The 20,354-nt window shown below is 34.9% G+C and overlaps 1 protein-coding gene across 3 annotated transcripts in view; it reads right to left on the bottom strand.

The window, feature by feature from the left end:
- Znf280c (zinc finger protein 280C) overlaps positions 1-20,354 on the bottom strand; it is a 56,040-nt gene that overhangs the window by 14,560 nt on the left and 21,126 nt on the right. For all 3 annotated transcript variants that reach the window (XM_075957142.1, XM_075957144.1, XM_075957143.1), the window contains exons 7-13: positions 17,267-17,434; positions 17,022-17,131; positions 11,660-11,880; positions 5,792-5,949; positions 5,526-5,626; positions 4,773-4,919; positions 74-205 (exon numbers count right to left, since the gene is read on the bottom strand). In XM_075957142.1, the coding sequence (XP_075813257.1) occupies positions 74-205; positions 4,773-4,919; positions 5,526-5,626; positions 5,792-5,949; positions 11,660-11,880; positions 17,022-17,131; positions 17,267-17,434 (1,037 nt within the window). The remainder of the gene's footprint in view (positions 1-73; positions 206-4,772; positions 4,920-5,525; positions 5,627-5,791; positions 5,950-11,659; positions 11,881-17,021; positions 17,132-17,266; positions 17,435-20,354) is intronic.

The following is a 20,354-nucleotide window of genomic DNA, read 5'->3' as shown; positions in this document are numbered from 1 at the left end:
TGCGCTACCACCGCCTGGCCAGTCAAGGATTTTACTAGACAAAACACTAGGATACAACATATTTAATACTCACTTTTGTTCCAGGAGGCAATCCTTCTAGTCCTTTAGGCTTTATAAATGTGCGATGTTCTAACTTATGATCTGTTTTCTCTTTGCAGGTCAAAAATTGTAGTCTGCATTTTTGGCAACGATAAATTCCTTTATTCTGTTTATAAAAATTATTAGAAATGATATTAAAATTGTTTTCTTTTATGAGAAAAGTCTCATTATACACCCCATCTGCCGTTGAAAGCTCTGTGTTATACTTTGTTGGTTTCTTGTGATCCTCCTGTTTCAGCACCCAAGTGCTAGGATTATAGGTATGTACCACCATTCTAGAGTCACTAACAACTACCAACCACAAACCCTGAGACCTGAAATTTCTCTTTGACTTACATCTCTATAATTTTAAAAGCAACCATTTTACCATCTCCCATCACAGATAATGCCAAAGTATTTTTTTTTTCCTTTTTGGTGCTAGGGATCATATTTAAGCCTTTATGCTATCACTGGGCTACATGGAGCCATTCATTCATTCATTCATTTTTGAAGTATTGGAGATGAAGTCTAGGATTTCATGTAGAATAGGCAAGCACTTTCATATATCAATGATTCAAATTTACATATTCTCTAGGAAAAAGTAACTTCTCTTTCATGTACAGAATGAAACACAACACTATATGCTTCCATGTAAAAGTATCACGAAAGGGTCCCCCACTGTTATCCAGTATCACATGAGCAATCCTTAGATCATATACATACAGGTAACATTATATGGTTAGAGCAGGTTATATATTTAGGGGTGTGAATGTGTATGTTTGTGTGTGTAACAACAAATAAAGAAAAATAGGATATCAATGAGAGAGAACAAGAGGGGAGGGGTTATGGGAAGGGTTGGAGAGAGGAAAAGGAAGTGGAAATAATAATTCAAAAAATTATTATACACTTAAAAATTTATTCCTTCCATATTTTTTTAATGTCTCAGTATATGAAAATTCAATTCTTACAGTAGCTCATAACAAACACCAGACTTGGTCACTCTTAACTCCTCTTTCTTACACATTAATACAACCTGTAAGTTATTGGCAATATGTTTAAATCACTTATCTTTCTATTTTTTCATTACTTCCAACCACTGCTACCATCCATACTAGTAAAAGCCACGTGTGAACTCTGAAAAAGGTTCCTATCTTCTCCTTGTTTCAATCTTTTAACCCCTAGTATGGTCATTCCTTTCCACAGCTGCTGGGGTGACCTTAAAATCATACATTTCCCAGTTGCTTAAATCCTTTGGTGGCAGAAAATGGCAGATCTCTGTGAGTTTGAGGTCAGCCTGGTCTACAAGAGCTAACAGTTCGAGGAGGGACAGGTGCCAAAGCAACACAGAGAAACCCTGTCTCGAAAAAAGCAAAACAAAAGAGTCCTTTGATGACTTTCCATTTACTCTCAGGAATCCTGACTCTGGCACACAAGGCCTTACTTCATCTGGCTTGACTTCCATCTTCCATCACCACATCCTCAGCTACTACTTTCCTACTGCTGTCTTTCCCCTTCCTTTCCTTTCCTTCTTTCCTGTCCCTTCCCCTCCCCTCCCTCCCTTCCTTGGTTTTTTGAGACTTGGTTTCTCTGTGTAGCCTTGGCTGTCCTGGAACTTTTTCTGTAGACCCGACTGGCCTCAAACTTAAGAGATCTGCCAGCCTCTGCCTCTCAAGCGCTGGAATTAAAGGTGTGAGTCACACCTGGCCTTACTGCTTCTTTACTGTGCTTTAGCCATATTAACACTGTTGCTATTCCTCCAACACCCCAAATATATGCTCACCTCACTATCTAATGTACTTAAAATATTCCCGCTGTTTAGAATACATTCTCTTTCTGATGGCCATATTATATATTGCCTTATCCCCTCAGGAGAGGCCTTTTTTGACCAAATAATGTAAAAAAGAGCACCCACCATTTCACAAAAGATCTAGAAGTCCTAATCCACCTGCACTTTCTTCCCACTGTATTTACTACTAACTGGTATGTATGTAAATTACACACACACACCTTTCCAAATTATAGTACAAATTTCAGAGGTCAAAGGTTGCTTTTCTCACTTTAGCATTCCTAATATTTATATGCTATAAATTATTTGTTAAATAAATACCAAGTTAGGCAGCAAGAGAATGGAAAAATACACATAAGCACAGAACACAATTCATTGAGTTTAAAATGTCTGTTATTCCATTCAGAGTAGATTTTCCTAGAGGCCTGTGTTAGAGATATTAATCTAATATTAAAATTAACTAAACTTAAATTTTCAATGTCTTTCATGTGTATGTATGTTGCAAGGTACTAAGTAAGGTTGATGAGGATACAGGAATACCATGATATCCAACCAAAGAGACAGTGATATATTACAAAGGTTAAAAAAAGAAACACAAAAGGTTCCCTGTACTGAAATTTGACAAGCCACAATACTGTTTAATGAATTTAAAGGATTTTCAAGAGTAATATTAACTTTCTGTAATTTCTGCCTTCCTACCTATTATTGTGGATTTTGAGTCAGTGATAAAGTTTAGGTTCTGAATCAACTTTTAGCTGCCATTTGTTGGAGAATGTGATATTGGTCAAATTATTCCCTATAAAGCCTTGTTTTTCCTTCTTTTTAAAAAATTTATTTATTTATTTTATGTATGAATATTCTATCTGCATGTATACCTTTATGCCATAAGAGGGCATCAGATCCCACTGTAGGTGGTTGTGAGCCACCCCATGTGATTGCTGGGAATTGAACTAAGGACCTCTGGAAGAGCAGCCAGTGCTCTTAATCACTGAGCCAGCTCTCAAGCCCGTTTTCCCTTTTATAAAATGGAAATGATCATATACTTACTTCATAGGATAGCTGTTAAATAAAACGGACATAAAAGCATCACTGTTATTATAAAGCAAATGATTAGTAGTTGGTAATTTTACTACTAAGAAATTAAGGAAAATATTTAGCATATCTAAAAACTTTAGTATTTCTTAAACATTATGCAAACTAATATTCCTAAAATTATATTCCTTTTAGGAAAATATTACATACAACAAAAATCTTAACAAATAATAATAAACTAAAAATTCAATTATTGTTAGTGTATTAATAATGTAATTTCCATTACAAGACTAAAACTGCTCATCTCTGGCTTTCAAACTGAAAATACCTGAGAAATACATGGTAAGCCTTATGAAAAGATTTTTTTTCTCTTTCCTGTTGAATGTCTACCTCTTAGGTATACTAAACTTAATGAATGTCATCTTTCTTATATGAATTCTTATATGGAATTCCTGAGCTCCAATGTAATGTCACTGGGAGGCAGAATGTTCAGAAGGCAATTAGATCATGGAGGCAGTGGGATAGTGTCCTTATAAAAGAGCTGTTTTGCCCCTTCTGCCATGTGAGGACACGGTGAGAACATGGGCATCTGTGAATCAGGAAGCAGGCCCTTACCACACCCAATTCTTTTGGTGCCTTGATTTTCAACTTTCCCTTCTTTAGAACTGTGAGAAATAAATATTTATTATTATTTGATCCAGTTCATTATAGTGGTACAGATGCCTAAATAGACGAAGAGAGTACTCATAGGATATCAATGATTTCCATAAGTATCCCAGGTTTGCTGATTCAGCCAGTTTTGTTTATTACAGTGAAAAAATAAAGAAACAGATTAAGGATAAAGAACACCAGGCACCAACCTCAAAGCACTCTCTTAGACCAGAGTTGTATTAATCCACCCAGAACTAAGTACTAAAAAGAGAAATGAAACTGTCTAGTGGAATAAAGGAACTAAGAATAAGGGGATAGGTGAGAAAGAGGAAGGTAGTAGGGAAGGAGGAGATATATAAAGACTAGGTGAGGCTGGGTGGTGGTGGTGTGTGTCCTTAATCCCAGCACTTGGGAGACAGGCAGGTGGATTTCTGAGTTCGAGGCCAATCTGGTCTACAAGTGCTAGTTCCAAGACAGGCTCCAAAGCTACAGAGAAACCCTGTCTCTAAACAAACAAACAAACAAACAACAAAGAAAGAAAAGAAAAGAAAAGAAAAGAAAAGAAAAGAAAGAAAGAGTAGGTGAATACAAAATCAGAACTCAAGAGAGGAGCAAGCACTGATACTGGTATTTTAGAAATTATAAAGTACAACTAGCAAAAGTCATGTAGGAAGCAAGTTACAACATAAGTATAGTTCCCTGACACAGTTTATAAATCTGGTAATAAGAGTCACAACTGTTTCCTCTTTTAGCAGCTACCACTAGAAACCACCCTGGGTCACTGATGACAATTACTTGTCTTCTCATAACAGCAACAAAAAATGGACTAGTAAGTGGAAAGATTTGAAGAAAAGCAAAACCATAAGGCTGTAAGTCTTTACGCTTTCTCAGTTAAAATCCTTTTCTATGCTCTTCAAAATTACCCACAAGACACAATGCCTAGCAATCTGGGATGCCAAAATATGCAAGTTATATTCCATTCATTTACTCCCCCCCCCCATTCTGTGGTTCCTATTTCTAGTGATAGCTTTCAGAAAGTTCAGATTATGGACCTTAGAATTACCTGAAAATGAGAAAGAAAAAGAAGTGAATGTTTCATAAATCCGCATAAACTGTCAAACGTCGTTTGGAACAATTTTGTCTTCTTGGAATAAATTTAATGAATGTTCTAAGTCTGTATATCTTTTCCATAAAACAATATGAAGAAAGAAAGTTTAAATCTCACCTGATGTTTCATGTAATGATTCATATAAGGGGTTGCCATTCTACTAACTTTGAGACAAAATGGACACAGCAAGTTCTTAGTGTTCTCATGGGATGATCGAAAGTGAGTTTCTACATCAGAAAATATTGATGATCTAAACTGGCAAACCTAGAAATAAAGTTTAAGTTCAATATAAAATTTTATAATTTGCATATAATTTACATCACATTAGCAGTGATATATCATTGGTTTAGAAAAACATTCTGCACTAGGGATATTTTAAAACACAGATTTTATTCCTCTTTGCAGATCGATCATCCCTTATGTTGACTTTAATTTTCAAGCACTGATCCCACTTATTTTTTTTTCAGGCTAAGCCAGAGACAGTATATTTTTATGTTGCTGTGTTAATACCGGGAGTCACTTCAAATTCTGAAAAACCACTGGTCAAAAGATATTTAGTTCTCAAATATTTCCTATTTTCCAAAACATCTGTATTCTTCCCTGTATGATAAGCTCATCTTTGTCATTCTCTAGTTGGACAATTTCTATTACAGTAGTCAGAGAACTATGGCCAAGAAGGCCAAATCTAGCCCATTATACCCATGTATGAACAATTCCCAACAAATGGAAATCTCACTAAACACAGAGGTTTTTCAATTTTAGTATGCTAATTAATTTTATTTAAATGCTTCAGAAATAAAAGGACACAATACTATTTAATGGCATGCAGACATTGAACAAACACTGAAGTATAACAATAAATGTGTATACCTGGCAAATATATGGCATTTCACCAGGCTTATGAGTGTCCTTCATATGTTGTAAAAGCATATGCTCTGTTTCAAATGACAATTCACAGATTTTACAAATAGCTGAAAGAGAAAAAAAACATACCATTTTCACATACATATGAAAACAAGATTCATTTTGTATAAATCATAACATCAAGTAATACAGTAACACTACTACTATGAGTAGTAAAAGGAACAGGTTCCCCCTAATAATCAGATAATCAAATCATTAAAACTGTTACTTACTAGAAAAATCATGAGGAGTGTGTGTACTTTCAATGTGGCACTGTAGCTGAAAGGGGTTGGGATACTGCCGATAGCAGTGCTGGCATGTGGTATGGCTTTCCCAGGACTCACTGTTCTGTTTCTCATGCTCCAAGTGATGTTTCATGTGGTTCATGAACCTATAAATCAGAGTAAAATAGGTGCAAAATGCAGATTTATAACAACAAAAGGTTCATAAATAATTATCTGATCCTAAAAATTTTAAAATGTTGTTGCATGACTGCAATTCAAAATATTTTATGTCCTTAGAGCCAGCTTTTTGGGAAGTGACTGGATCCTGAAGGCTCTGATGTAATCAATGTATTAATTTAGTGGTGTAGTTGTAATAAAACAGCATCACTGGAAGGCAGAGCCTAGCTGAGAGAAGTAGATCATTGGATGCAGGCCCTAAAATGAGGGACCTTGCCCCTGGCACTTCCTATGCCTCTTAATTACCAAGATAAATGACTTTCCTTCACTATATCCTTCCTCCATGTTGATTCTGTCTTGCAACAGGCTAATCATGGACTGGAACCTCTGAAACCATGAAGAAAACAATCCTTTCTTCCTTAAACTGTTTCTCTTAGATATCTGTCACAATGTCAAAAATTATAATGCAGAAAGTATTATTTTTCTTGCAGTGTGTTAATCTTTGTAACACCTTCCATTTGCTTAGTTTTACATTCTCATAAATGGGCTTCTTATGAGAAGGAACTTTGCCTTTCCATGACAAAACTTATGATATAAATGGGCAAACCTATTTTAAAGCCTTTACTAAACTGAATTTCAAAGTAAAATAACTCAATCAATCAAAACACTTTGGTGTGTGTGGCGGCTCACACCTGTAATCATAGAGCTAGGGAGGCTAAGGTAGGAAGTAAGAGAAACAACAATCAAAAGCAATTTTAAGATTAGGTTGACTATTTATAACAAATCACTATGAGTCTCTATAAAAACCATCCTATAATTGAGTAATAATCTTATCAGTTTAGAGAACCAATCATCTCGGAGGTTTTGATCATTCATCTCCTATTCACACCCCTACCAAAGCACTCTTTATTTCTGCTTGTTGAGACAAAGTCTCATGCAGCCCAAGCTGGCCTTGAATTCATTACATAGCTGATGCCTGTGTTGAAATTTTGATCCTCCTGCCTCTACCTTCTGAGTGCTGGGATTACAGGCTTCAAAACACTGTTCTTTATACCTGGTTATAATTACATTCTACAATATCTACTTTTTTAGAGACAGGGTTTCTAGGTAGCCCAGGATGGTTTCACAATCATACAGTCTCAGCATCCTAGGTACTGGGATTATTGGCATTGCACAGTTCAGTTTCTGTGCTCTCTTCTCAAGTTACTGAACCTCCCAATGCCTCAGGCTCTTTATCTATGAAATTAGACTGATAATACTCATGTCTCAGGATAATGATGAATATCTAAAGATATCAAATAAATCCTGAAATCACCACATAAAACATGATAAGTCATATGCAGTCTCACATTCTCATTTCAGGTCAGGAAAGGCAGAGACTGCAGAGCCCCAGAATAAGGCGACTAGATACACTAGATTAAATGATGGGCACTGTGTTCAACTGAGAGACCCTGCCTCAATGAATGAAGGTGAGAGCAACTTAGGAAGGATTTTCTGTCAGTGTCTGACCAGACAAACACACACACACACACCACAGACATATGTGAATTAGAGAGTAAGCAAGTAGATGAAGACAGAACAGACATCAGTCAGACACAGACCCACAGACATGTAGTCCTAGAGTAATGACAGAAGGTCACGTGTGCAGGGCACTGGAGATACAACTTCCCAGGGAATGCTGATAGTTCGTGTGGATCTAGAAGGAGTCAGTTTTTTATTCCTCTGCAGACAAACAATCAATTCAAGGTATAATGTAGGTTTGAGTGTTAAGTCTAAAGCAATGAATTTTTTTTGGAATCAAACCTGATAGAATGTACCTATTATTTTAGGGGAGCAAACTTAAGATTTTTTTTCAAAAGAGCAGTTTCCATGGAGGGAAAAAATTAATTGTACTCTAGGAAAAGTGAAAAAGAACTCAAAATATGTATGCAAAGAATTAAAAACACATCATAAAAACAGATACTCCAATGAAATAGTAAGCAATATTTAATGGGCATTTCACAAGACAGTTGTAGGCACTGATGAGCTTAAGGTTCTCAGCACCATTATTCATCTGGAAATTGCAAAGAACACCACAGTTCCAATGCCCACCCTCCTCATCTCAATTTCACACCACCAGATGCCTACTAGCATGGCTACAACAACAAAATCTAGCACTGACAAAAGTAACTGGATCCAATGAGAGAGTAAATTAAAATGTTCCCTTTACTGTGTGCCTGACAGTATTCCCTAAAGTTGAACACATCTGTTCCATTGCTTAGCAATGTAAATACATGGAGTACAATATCTTCTCTACTCTTTTGGTTTTAGTAGATGTCTGTAAGTTACTCTGAAAAGTAATCCTTGTTAAATATTTAAGCAATTTTATTATAAAATGTTGGGAAACTAGCACTGTTACACACATGAACTCACAGTAGTTGTGACTGTATGCACAAGGCCTATACAGGATCAAGCCAGTCAAAATCTCAGCATAGATTGAGAAAGAGTTCATGAAGTCCCATTCCTAATCGAAAAACTAACTGACAATTAATGGGAGCTGGTGGGACAGAAGAGTCAGTTTTCTTCAGGAATGTGGTCACTAAAAGATTGCTCATGCTCCAGTGGATGGCCCTACATCGCTACACCAAACAGTACTAGGTGGACCCAGTAGATTTAAGGGAAAAAAAATGACCTTGGGAGTAAAAAGTAGGGGAAAGAAATGGGGTGGAATTGATCAAAATGTTTTATATGCATATAGGAAATTCTCAAACAATAAAAACAGTAAGAAAAGGGCGACTAACCCATACTTTATTAGTTTCCCTAAAGCTGTACTGTATGTGTCTATAAAGACTACAAGCTATGTGAAGATTTTACTGACTCATGTCTGTATTTGACAGAGCTCATAGCCCAATTCTTACAAATAGTAGTAATTTAGTAAATATGAATAGAATAAAAGAATGAATAAAATATCAGGCTTTAAGAAATATATTAGGTTATATTTGCAAAAAAAATTCTAGTGGGGGCATGGTGGTACATACCATTAATTTCACTACTCAGGATTAAAGCAGAGCCAGGCAGAGCTATGTGGTCTTGATGCCAGTCTAGTTTACACAGTGAGTTCCAGACTAGTCAGAGGTACACAGTGAGACCTTGTCTCAAATTTTTTTTCTCTAATTCAGGGATGGTTTAAAACCTTTAGTTCTAGCACTTGGGAGGCAGGGGGATTGCTGTGTATTCGAGGCAAGCCTGAGATACAATAATGAGTTCCACAACAGCCAGAGCTACTAAATAGAGAGACCCTGTCTCAAACTATTTTTCCTCTAGAAAAATCTTAGAAGTATTAACAATAAATATCAAGAAAAATATTATACACACACCAATTGGGAAAACAGTCACTTACCACAAATACAAGGCTATAAAACCAATGAAAAAAAATCAGTCAATTGTCTTATTTTGATTTATTACTATCTTACTTATGATGATAAATATTCAACATGCCATATAATTCAGATAATAAAATATAAGTTCTTAAATTTTAAGATAAAAACTTACAAAATCTTTAGAATTTCAACCAGGCATGGCGGCACACACCTTTAACCCCATTAATCAGGAGGAAGAAGCAGGTACAGCTCTGAGTTTAAGGCCAGCCTAGTCTACATAGTGAATTTGGATATATAGTAAGAACCTGTCTCAAAAAAAAACCCCTTTAGAACTCCATTGTACATGTGTTATAAAAATTGTAAAGAAAAAAAAATCAAAGCAGACATGTTGTATACAACTTCTCTAAAGAAGATAATTTAAATATGAATAATTTTTTCCTGAGGTAAATATGCTAAAAATTATAAAATGAGTTGAAAAAAATTGAGCTAGAATAAAAGTTCGAGCTAATATTGAAAAATAAGACTAGCATGGGAGATACTAGGCAGAATAAAGTAGTTCTTGTTATGTAAATAAATATAAGATTCAACACGACGAGAAAATAAATGTAGGGATTTGGTGACTGATCTTGGTTATCAATTTGATCATATCTGGATTAAGTAAAACCCAAGCTGCAACATCCGTGAGGGATTTTGTTTACTGCCATCATTTGAGGTGAGAAGACTCACCTTCTGATGGTAGCTACATAAAAGGCTATAGAGGAAGGAAGACTATGCTTTTTGCCTACTTTTTCTAGATTCCAACAAAGACTGAAGACTGGTAGCTCTCTAGGACTTCCTTGGGACTCTGACACCAGACTGGGGACTGCTGAGACATCTAGTCTTTTATTTATTTATTTATTTGTTTGTTTATTTATTTATTTATTATGTATACAATATTCTGTCTGTGTGTATGCCCACAGGCCAGAAGAGGGCACCAGACCCCATTACAGATGGTTGTGAGCCACCATGTAGTTGCTGGGAATTGAACTCAGAACGTTTGGAAGAGCAGGCAATGCTCTTAACCTCTGAGCCATCTCTCCAGCCCCAGACATCTAGTCTTGTAGACCGAACAACTACCAAATCCTTGGCCTTTCCATCAAAAGACAGCCACTGTAGAACTACTTGGACCACAGCCTGTAAGCTACTCTAACAAATCCCTCTACACATATTTATATATATTCATGCTATCAGTTATGTTTCTTTAGAGAACTCTGACCAATACAGATTGGAATGTGGTGTCTAGGAAGAGAATGGACCTGAGAGGCTCATATGTTTGAATATTTGTTCCCAAAAGGGAGGAACTGTTCAGAAAGGCCTTGTTATAAGGGACGTGTCACTAGAGTCAGGCTTTGAGGTTTCAAAAGACTTCGGTCACTTTCAGTGTCTTGATCTCTTTCTACCTCCTATTTGTGGATAAAGATGTGAGTTCCCAGCTGTTCCTGATACCATACCTCTGCTTCACTTGAAACAATAAGCTCAAATTAAAACCTTGGCCATGGTGTTTTATCACAGCAATAGGAAAGTAACTCAGACAAGCGGAAAATATATTATTTTCCCCAAGTTACAGTAAATACTCTTGTGTTTTCTTAAGCTATCTGAAAAATTCTAACTGGGTAGACCCAGGTATAAAACTATGAAATAGAAGAAAAAAATAAAAATTTTCTTTTGTGGAGTATTATTTTAACTGGGCAAAGATGTGTTATATTCGTTTATACTGCAGACTATTATTTTAACTGCATAAAGGTATGCTGTTTGTTTAATTATGAAAAGATGTGTGGCTGTTTCATTTTGCTTGCCTAAGTCACCTGATTGGTCTAATAAAAAGCTGAACGGCCAACAGCTAGACAGGAGAGGGATAGGCTGGTCTTCCTGGCAGAGAGTAAATAGGGAAGGAAGAGGGAGGAAAAGAAAAAGAGAAAAAGGGAGAAAAAGGGATATGCCTGGGACCAGCCAGCCAGGCACAAGGAGCGAAAGTAAGATTTACAGAAGGAAAGAAAAGGTAAAAAGCTCTGAGGCAAAAGGTAAAGAGAAACAGGTTAATTTAAGTTAAAAGAGCTTGCTGGAAAAGAGCCTAAATTAGGGTTGAACATTCAAAACTAATATGTCTCTTCGTCATGATTTGGCAGCTGGTTGGTGGACCAAAAGAAAAGCCTGGTACAACTTTCAGCATAACAAATAGCCTTTCTTAGCAGAAATATTATGATGGTTTACCTAAGGATAGCAAAGAAAAATATATTTATACTAAAAGATCAAGATGCAAATTATTGTTTCTTAATTTTCAAACAAAGAAATATTTACATACCTAATATTATTTTTAAGAACTTTCGAGCAACTGAAGCATTTAAAAGTTGTGTAAGTCTTTAGATCTTCCTCAACAGCTCCTTCATGTCTTCCATAGTAAAAATCACTAACTAGCATGATCAATTTTTCTTTATCCGAGCCAATGTTAGCTTTGTTTTCAGTCGTTGAATGTTCTGACTTAACAGTCTCCAGAAAGTTATTTATCATGTCTGGGCAGCAACGCTAAAAGAAGAGAAATAGTGTGTTTTATTTGTACTTCTTATAAAAACCAGACATCATTCTATATTTACAGTAGGTTCAGATCATATAAAGCTATGCTTAGCAATATATGATATATGGGAAGACATCCACCAAAACCATTGGCTTCTTTCCTTCTAAATTGCAAAAATTCCAACAATAAACACCATTTTAATGAAATAGCTTCCAAAATGAATGGAAAACTTTTAAAACTTTAAATTACCTTGTAATTTTTCTTTTCAGAGTAGGACTTATTAATTTGCTTTTTGAACACAAATCATAGATTTCATTCATATTAATGTCAAGATATAACTTAAAAGTCACATATATCATTTATGTATGAAGCTTAATTATCTAATGACATAGTAATATTTTAACAAAGCATAGTTGGAACTAGACTTATGTGGAGAGTTGGTATGCTCTTCTCCTAACATAAAGTATGTCCCACAAAGAAAAGAGTTATCAGTCCTCAAAATCTCAATGTGTCCTACCTATAATACTTAAATATTTCATGGGGGAAATTTACTTTGAATAAAATCAGAATCTCATTTAAACTGATACTAGTAAGTCTTTTCTCAATGAAAAAAATTAATTTTTTATTATATATAATTTTCAGTGGTAGAATTTCTCTAGGAGGATTCTCTAAGAATAACTGGAACAGAGAGGAAAGGTGGCTTAGCAGTTAAGAACATTGGACCTGGGGTTCAATTCTGAGCACCCCCATCATCACGACTATAACTGTAGTCCTGAGGGGGCCAATGCTGCTTCTAGCATCCAGGAACACCAGGCAAGTAAGTAGTGCACAAACATACATGCAAACAAAGCACCCAAACACATAAAATGAAAAAAAAAACATTAAAATAATAACGAGAACAAAATAAAATGGGAGAAAATGTTAGCAAATTCGAATTCTTATAATTGTTAAGTATTTAAACTTTTTATTTAAGGTGTTAGAAAACAACTGTGACTGGTCAGTGGTGGTGAATGCCTTTAATCACAGCACTTGGGAGACAGAGGCAGGTCTCCCAAACTCTGTGAGTTTGAGGCCAGCCTGGTCAACAAGAGCTAGTTCTAGGTCAGGCTCCAAAGCTAAAGAAAAACACTGTCTTGGAACACAAACAAACAAAAGACAATAAAAAAATTCTTATAATTCAGTAGCACAACAATAACAACTATACTAAAAATATCCTAAACCAACTTAAAAATAATCACATATGGTAGAAAAGGGACTTATGTATGAAAGGAGAAAAATTACTTTCAGAAAAACAAATGACCATATAATTAAATCTCAGTAAATGTTATCTATGCTGGATTTAATATATAAAGTCATTGTTGACTGGATTAGCATTTTGCCATTTATGAAAGAATTTTACATTACTTATTGTGATGGCTAACGTTGCTTGCCAATGTGACTAAATCTAGAATTAGCTAAAACCCAAGCAGCTAGGCCCACCTGTGAGGGATTTTTCTCAGCTGGATCATTTGAGGTGAAGACCCACCCTAAATCTAGATTATATCTCCTGGTGGCAGCTCACATAAAAGAACAAAAGAAACTTTTGGCTTTTTGCCTGCTTGCTTTCACTCTCACTGGTAAGTTTATTGATCCCGTTCCTGAGTTGTTCCTTTGCTGGTGTTAGAACCCAGTCTTTTGGGATTCCAATTTGGAATGCAAACTGGCAACCTGGTAGGCTTAGAACTCCTAATAAGAGACACTCAGTGAAGTGGATTGAACAACTACCGGATCTCCTTGACCTTTTCCTTAGGAGATAGTCGCTGTTGGACCACTTGAACCACAGCTCATAAGCCAGTTTAACAAACACTTTTTAGTATATATTAATATATATTAAATATATTATTGAACTGAATATATATTTTCCTTACCTATCAGTTCTGTTATTTAGAGAACCCTGAATAATAAACTGATATAGTCTATTAGGAATTGCTGTTCAACTTTTTTCTATATCTATTTCCTCTTCTGATCACTAACCTACTAAAAATGTAATATTCTATTTTTCCCCATTTCCACATTCAGTTATTTCTACTGAGTTTCACTTTTAGTTTTATTGTGATGCCTTTTACCTTTCATTAGTTCTCATTATTTAAATTTTCTAATAAAGATTTGGAAAACAAAAAAGGCAAAGACATTTCTTTTTAAAAAGACATACAAAATGAACAATAGATATGTGAAAAAAAACACTCAAAATCAGTAACTGTCAAAAATACAATGAGGTTTTGGCTCATTGGGATGGTTCTGTCTAAAAGAGAAAAGATAAGTGGAGAAGGTCAATTCTTTTACACTGTTGGCGTAAATACAAAACAGTAAAATCAATGTGAAAAAATACAGATGTTCCTAAAAACAATATAACTATATGATCCATCAATACCATACTGGGTATTTATCCAAAACAAGTGAATTTGGGATTTCAAGACAAATCTGCAGGCTCAAGTTCACTGTAGAGTTATTCATAGCCAAGATACAAAAGTAATCTAAATCAACTACAATTCAAATGACAAAGAAAATATGATGAATAGACAGTTTGGAATATTATTCAGCCTTAAGAAAGCAGAGAATTCTACTTATTCCCACCACATGGATAGACCTGGAAGACATTATATAAGTGAAATAGTTCAGTAACAGGATAAGTATTTCATGATTATATTTTCATGAGAAATATACAATAGTCTAAATAATACAGAAAGAAAGTAGAATGCTGAGTGCCATAATCTGGGAAAGTGGCAATGGATACATAGGTTTAGTTATTTAAGATAAATAGGCCCTAAAGATCTAATGTACAGCATTAATATACATAGCTGACAACACTGAATTGAATGTTTAAAAATTTGCTAACAGGGCCGGGCGGTGGTGGCGCACGCCTTTAATCCCAGCACTTGGGAGGCAGAGGCAGGCGGATCTCTGTGAGTTCGAGACCAGCCTGGTCTACAAGAGCTAGTGCCAGGACAGGAACCAAAACCACAGAGAAACCCTGTCTTGAAAAACAAAAAAAAAAAATTGCTAACAGGATAGATTTTGTTGTTATCACAGAAAATGCAAAATGGACAGGTGGAGGTTCCTGAAATTGGTGTATGCTTATGGTTTCACTTATGTCCACATACCTATACTACCAGTTAAATCTTTTACATCAATGACTGCAAATAGATCTAACTAAACTCCTGAAAGAAAAGGAGTTTTCACATAGGGTTAGAAAAAGCAACACAGGTAAAAGTTAGAAATATATAAATAATAAAGGGCTTTGGAAATATTGAAAATAATAGGATAAAGTAAGTACATAGCAAGTAGCTGGGCGAGGTAGTGCATGCCTTTAATCCTAGCACTTGGGAGACAGAGGCAAGTAAATCTCTGAGTTCAAGGCTAGCATGGTCTACATAACAAGTTCCAGAACAGTCCAGGCTACATAGAGAAACCCTGTCTCAAAAATAAAGCAATAAATAAATTATTTAGCAAGCAAATGGAAATAGGAAAATAAGAATTATGAGGGCCAGGAAAATGCTTCAGTGGGGAAAGCATTTCTGAACATGGGTGAAAAGCTGATTTTGGATCCCCAGAACCTAGAAAGGTCAGGCATGGTAACACACGCCTATAATACTATACTACTACATAAAGATGGGAGGCAGAGATTGGAGAATGTGGCATACCCAGCCCCCACCAACAAAGAGACCCTGTCTTAAACAAGGTGGAAAGCAAGGACTAAAACTTGAGGTTGTCCTTGGACCTCTACATGTGTACAGTGGGAAGTGCACACTTACACGCAAACATACAAATTTGCAGACATATACCTACACATTTATATATGAACAATATAAATAAATTAAAATGGAATTTAGGCCAGAATGAATTAAACAAGGCAAAAGGATACCTTATTTAAAATGTCAGTGACGTTATGAAACACACGCAGAGAAAAAGATATAGAGAGATACAAAATAGAATTGTCAAATATCAAAGAAAGTACTGATGATGTGAGACTGGCTTCACTATTCTTACATGCTCAGGGACGTAGAGGGATTAACATCCAGGATCAGTTTTGTTCCCAGAATAGATACTGCATTTGAAATGTTGGAATTCATTCTTACTCTTGTACTTTTCTCCAAGGGGCGGGATTTAATAAAAATCCCTTTGGAACTGTAAGCAGAATCTTTCCTAAGATGCTTCTTTGCATTCTCCCTATCCTTCTTTTCTATGTCACCTATCTTACTTATTGTTTTTCTTGCCTCTTCACTCACTACCATTTACATGGGGCAGACAAAGAGAAGACGAACTGTCTTTTTTATTATTATTATTATTATTATTTTATTTTTCGAGACAGTGTTTCTCCGCAGCTTCCTGTCCTGGAACTAGCTCTTGTAGATCAGGATGGCCTCGAACTCACAGAGATCCACCTGCCTCTGCCTCCCAAATGCTGGGATTAAAGGCGTGCGCCACCACGGCCCGGCTAAGATGAACTATCTTTAGAAAGATACAACAGAATACCATATTATATTATAAAATATTTTAATAGTAATCCCTCTAAATCCCATACTTTAGTAGCTTCAAATTTATCTAAAACCTAAGTTCAAAAGTTTGAAATACCAATATAAAGCTATAATTCATTAATAACTGTATATATCCTATTTTGGATTTAGCTAAAGCTATTATTTCATAAGAAATGTTTCATTAGGAAACTGTGGAAAACTAAGACACACAACTAAAATTTCCATTGAAAAATAGGAAATGAATATGACAACATGGAAAAAAGTGCAAAATAGAAGGAAATATTAAGTTATATTTTAGATTAATAAAACGCCTGCTTTATGAGAAGTAAAAAGAATGGCACAACTTAGTCAATATTACGGTTTATGAATTTTCATTTAAAATTAAAAAGCAATGCACACATACTATAGAGTATACATGATCACATACGATGGTGTATGTATGATGAACTTAAGTTTTATAATTTTATGATTGGGAAGAATTTAAATTTTGTATAATCATTATGAAAATTAATTTTTATTCATATGAAAATGACAATAATAGGTTTTTATTTAAATATATAGACAAACACTCTCTACTATTCTTACTATTTCTTGGATTTATAAACATTTTCAAAACTCAAAATTTGACACTATTTTACCTTCATGTGGCATTTCAAAGGATCCAAAAAACTGAACTTAACCTTGCACTTTGGACAAGATCTTAATGAAGGCGCTCCAGTTTCAGCCTGAATTGATGAGGTATTTTCATCTAAAATAAATTGAGGACTTTTATGAGTAAAAACTGATCTTTTAAAAAGCTTAAAAATCTTTAAAAAATCCATCTCACAATTATTAAAATTTGTTTCTAACTAATACATTTTTCTACATGAGATTTCATACTTACTTGATAGTACAACCTGGGAAGAAGCCTCGGAAGGAGACTTATTTAAAGATGATGAAGAGGAAGGATTTGTTTCAGAAACACTTTCATTGGTCTTTGGCTTTTTTGGATTAACACTGTTTAATTTGGAAGTGGAAGGATGTTTTAATCCTAATGAAGTTTGTTCGATACCTACAAAGATTTGAACAGCAGGAAAGATTTATAAATGCTTTAGTACAGAATATTACTTATTTAAATTGCTATAAAAATGGCCTAATTTTAATATAGTAAAAACACCTTGGAGCTAACCTAAATGGAAAAAAAATCATAAAGCAGAAATTATACAAGGAAGCAGCTTCATATATATTTCAGATTCACAAAATGAACTTTATGCAAGAAAACTATAAGGATACTTTCAAATAAAGCTATCCATTAAAGGAAGCAGGCTGAAGGGAAAAAAAAGAAAAGCATAAATCACACAAAACTCAAAGCAACAATAATATAACAAAAAAGAAAGAGAGAAAAGAGAAGGTAAATAAGTTTTTCTGAGCTATGCCCTTACAAATGAACTTATGTTCTGGTGATTAAAGATATTTAAACTAAAAAAAAAATTACTCATTCTAAAATCCAAGAGAATTTTTTATAGCTGTTTTAAAAATCTTGAGCTATCCAATCAAAGTTTTCTTTCTTATGTAGAAAATGGAAACAAAAATGCTTAAGTCATTTATATGAAAAAAAAAAACTATAGTTCTCCAACTACTATACCAAGTTAATTAGACATAATGGGGATTCCTGACAGAGCCTTTCCTTTTATGTTTTATTTGACTTTTGCGACTGGGAGAAATAGTTTTGTTTTAACACTATTGTCTTAGCATCCAAAGGATTAGGTAATCCATGGCATCTGTTTGAGAAACAGCCACAGAAACAGAAAAAGTGATTTTATAAAATAATCCAAAATAAATTGTATTCTGTGACAAAGGCTGTAAAATCAAACATAGTTTATTTAATGTTCTCAAGTGTACATTCGCAGAAGCAGTAGATATATTCTTGTCAAATTTATGATGTTTCATTCTTTGAGTGACGGAATTCTTTTTCCCATTATTAGAGACTATGGCTACTGAATGATTACTGCCAGCACATGAGACTGACTTTGGTTTTGTTACTTTAATGTTTCTTTTTTTTAAAATTTATTTATTTGGTCCTTGGACTTTAATGTTTCTTTAAGATGCCTGTGTCACTTGGATAATCAATAAATGTTGGCATTTTGCACTAGGTAATATTATACAATATACCATGTAATAAAAATAGACCATTTTAATATAGCCTTTAAGGATGGATTTATTTTTATTAATTTATGCACATGTATGTTTGTGCATCTCTGTGAATGTACATTACATACATGTCTGCAGTGCCCAGGAGGTGTCAGATCTCTCAGAGCTGGTGTTTGTGCATCTCAGGGAATATAAACTACATGCATGTCTGCAGAGCACACAAGGTGTCAAGACCTCTCAGAACTGGTATTTGTGCATCTTAGGGATTATATGCTACATGCATGTCTACAGAGCTCAGAAGAAGGTGTCAGATCTCCTCGAGCTGGAGCTTCAGGTGGTTGTGAGCTGCATGACATGACATGAATGCAGGGAACTGAGCTCAAGTGCTCTTAACTGCTGAGGCATCTCACCAGCCTTATCTAAATTAAAGAAAATTACTCTTAAAGAGTTTTAAATACTGATCTTTCACATTATTTATTTTTATTGCTTTGATCTTTGCTATTCCCTACTTTCAAGACTTCCTATTTACACAAATAAAAATGAGCAGGCGGCCCTAATTAAATCCAGTGGGTCACACAAGAAAAGTAAAAACAAAAAGTGGGATGGGGACTAGGGAGTTGGTGGAGGTGGGACGAGTATAGTGGTGGTGGTGGTGGGGGGAATGAGTGTGGCCAAAATGCATTACATACATGTGTGAAATTGTCAAAGAATAAATTGATGAAAAAAAATATTTTTGAAATTAATTTTTGGGATGGAGTCTCACTTTGTAGTTCTGGCTGTCCTGGACTTTGCTATGTAAACCATACTGGCCTTGAACTCATAGAAATCTGTGTGTCTCTGCTAAGAATAAAGGCATGCACCACCACGCCTGGCTAAAAACCAAAAAACTTATTCTCATAAAAAAATCCTATTTCCCTTCTTCAAATTCAAGCTCAAATCTAATTTTCTCTAAGTTTTCATGGTCATCCTAGACTTCAAACGTTATCACATATTTGTGGTTATTATTATAAACTTTAATAAACCATTTAAAGTTTATAAAACAATTTCACTTTTCTTAATTTTGCAAACTCAATAAAATCCTAAGATGAATAACATTATTTACAAATGGCTTATATTAGGTCCAGAGAATGAATGTATTTTGTGAGAAACAGAAAATAATATTTTAAAGTCAGGTAGTAGTGGTGCACACCTTTAATCCCAGCATTTGGGAGGCAGAGACAGGCAATCTCTGGGAGTTCGAGGCCAGCCTGATCTACAGAGGAAATTCAAGGACAGGCTCCAAAGCTATAGAGAAATCCTATCTCAAAAAACTAAAAAATAAATAAAAACAGTACTTTAATCAATGTGAGAAAAGTGACATAGATTAAGTTAGGTGACTTGATAAAGCCTATACAAATCTGTAGAACAGAGGTTTTAAACTTTTATCTTTTAATCCAACTTTAACAGTGTTTAATATACAGGACAAAGCTCTCTTCTCTACAGTTTAAAAACCTTTGTTGAGACAGGGATTTATGTAGCTCATGCTGCCCTTGAACTTGCTAAGCAGCTAAGACTGGCCCTTGAACTTCTGATCCTCCTGGCTCTACTTCCCATGTGGTGGAATTTCATAAATTTCATACGTGTGCCACCACACTTAGTGGAGGATCTTTAAATAGTGAGTAGGAGTTAGTCTTTAACTTCTAGAAGCTTCACAAATTGAGATTTGTTCTAGGAATGAGACCATGTGCTTAGTAAAATCAAATTTAAGACAACTATTTTATTTCCCTATCAATTTTGGTTCTTGGTTATTTTGCTAACTGGACATAGGTTAATATCAAATGAAGTATTTAGCAAAGTGAGAA

The sequence above is a fragment of the Microtus pennsylvanicus genome, chromosome X, assembly GCF_037038515.1.
Source record: "Microtus pennsylvanicus isolate mMicPen1 chromosome X, mMicPen1.hap1, whole genome shotgun sequence".
Lineage (NCBI taxonomy): Eukaryota > Metazoa > Chordata > Mammalia > Rodentia > Cricetidae > Microtus > Microtus pennsylvanicus.
The sequence above is the reverse complement of the archived record's forward strand: the minus strand, read 5'-3'. Positions and strand labels throughout refer to the sequence as shown.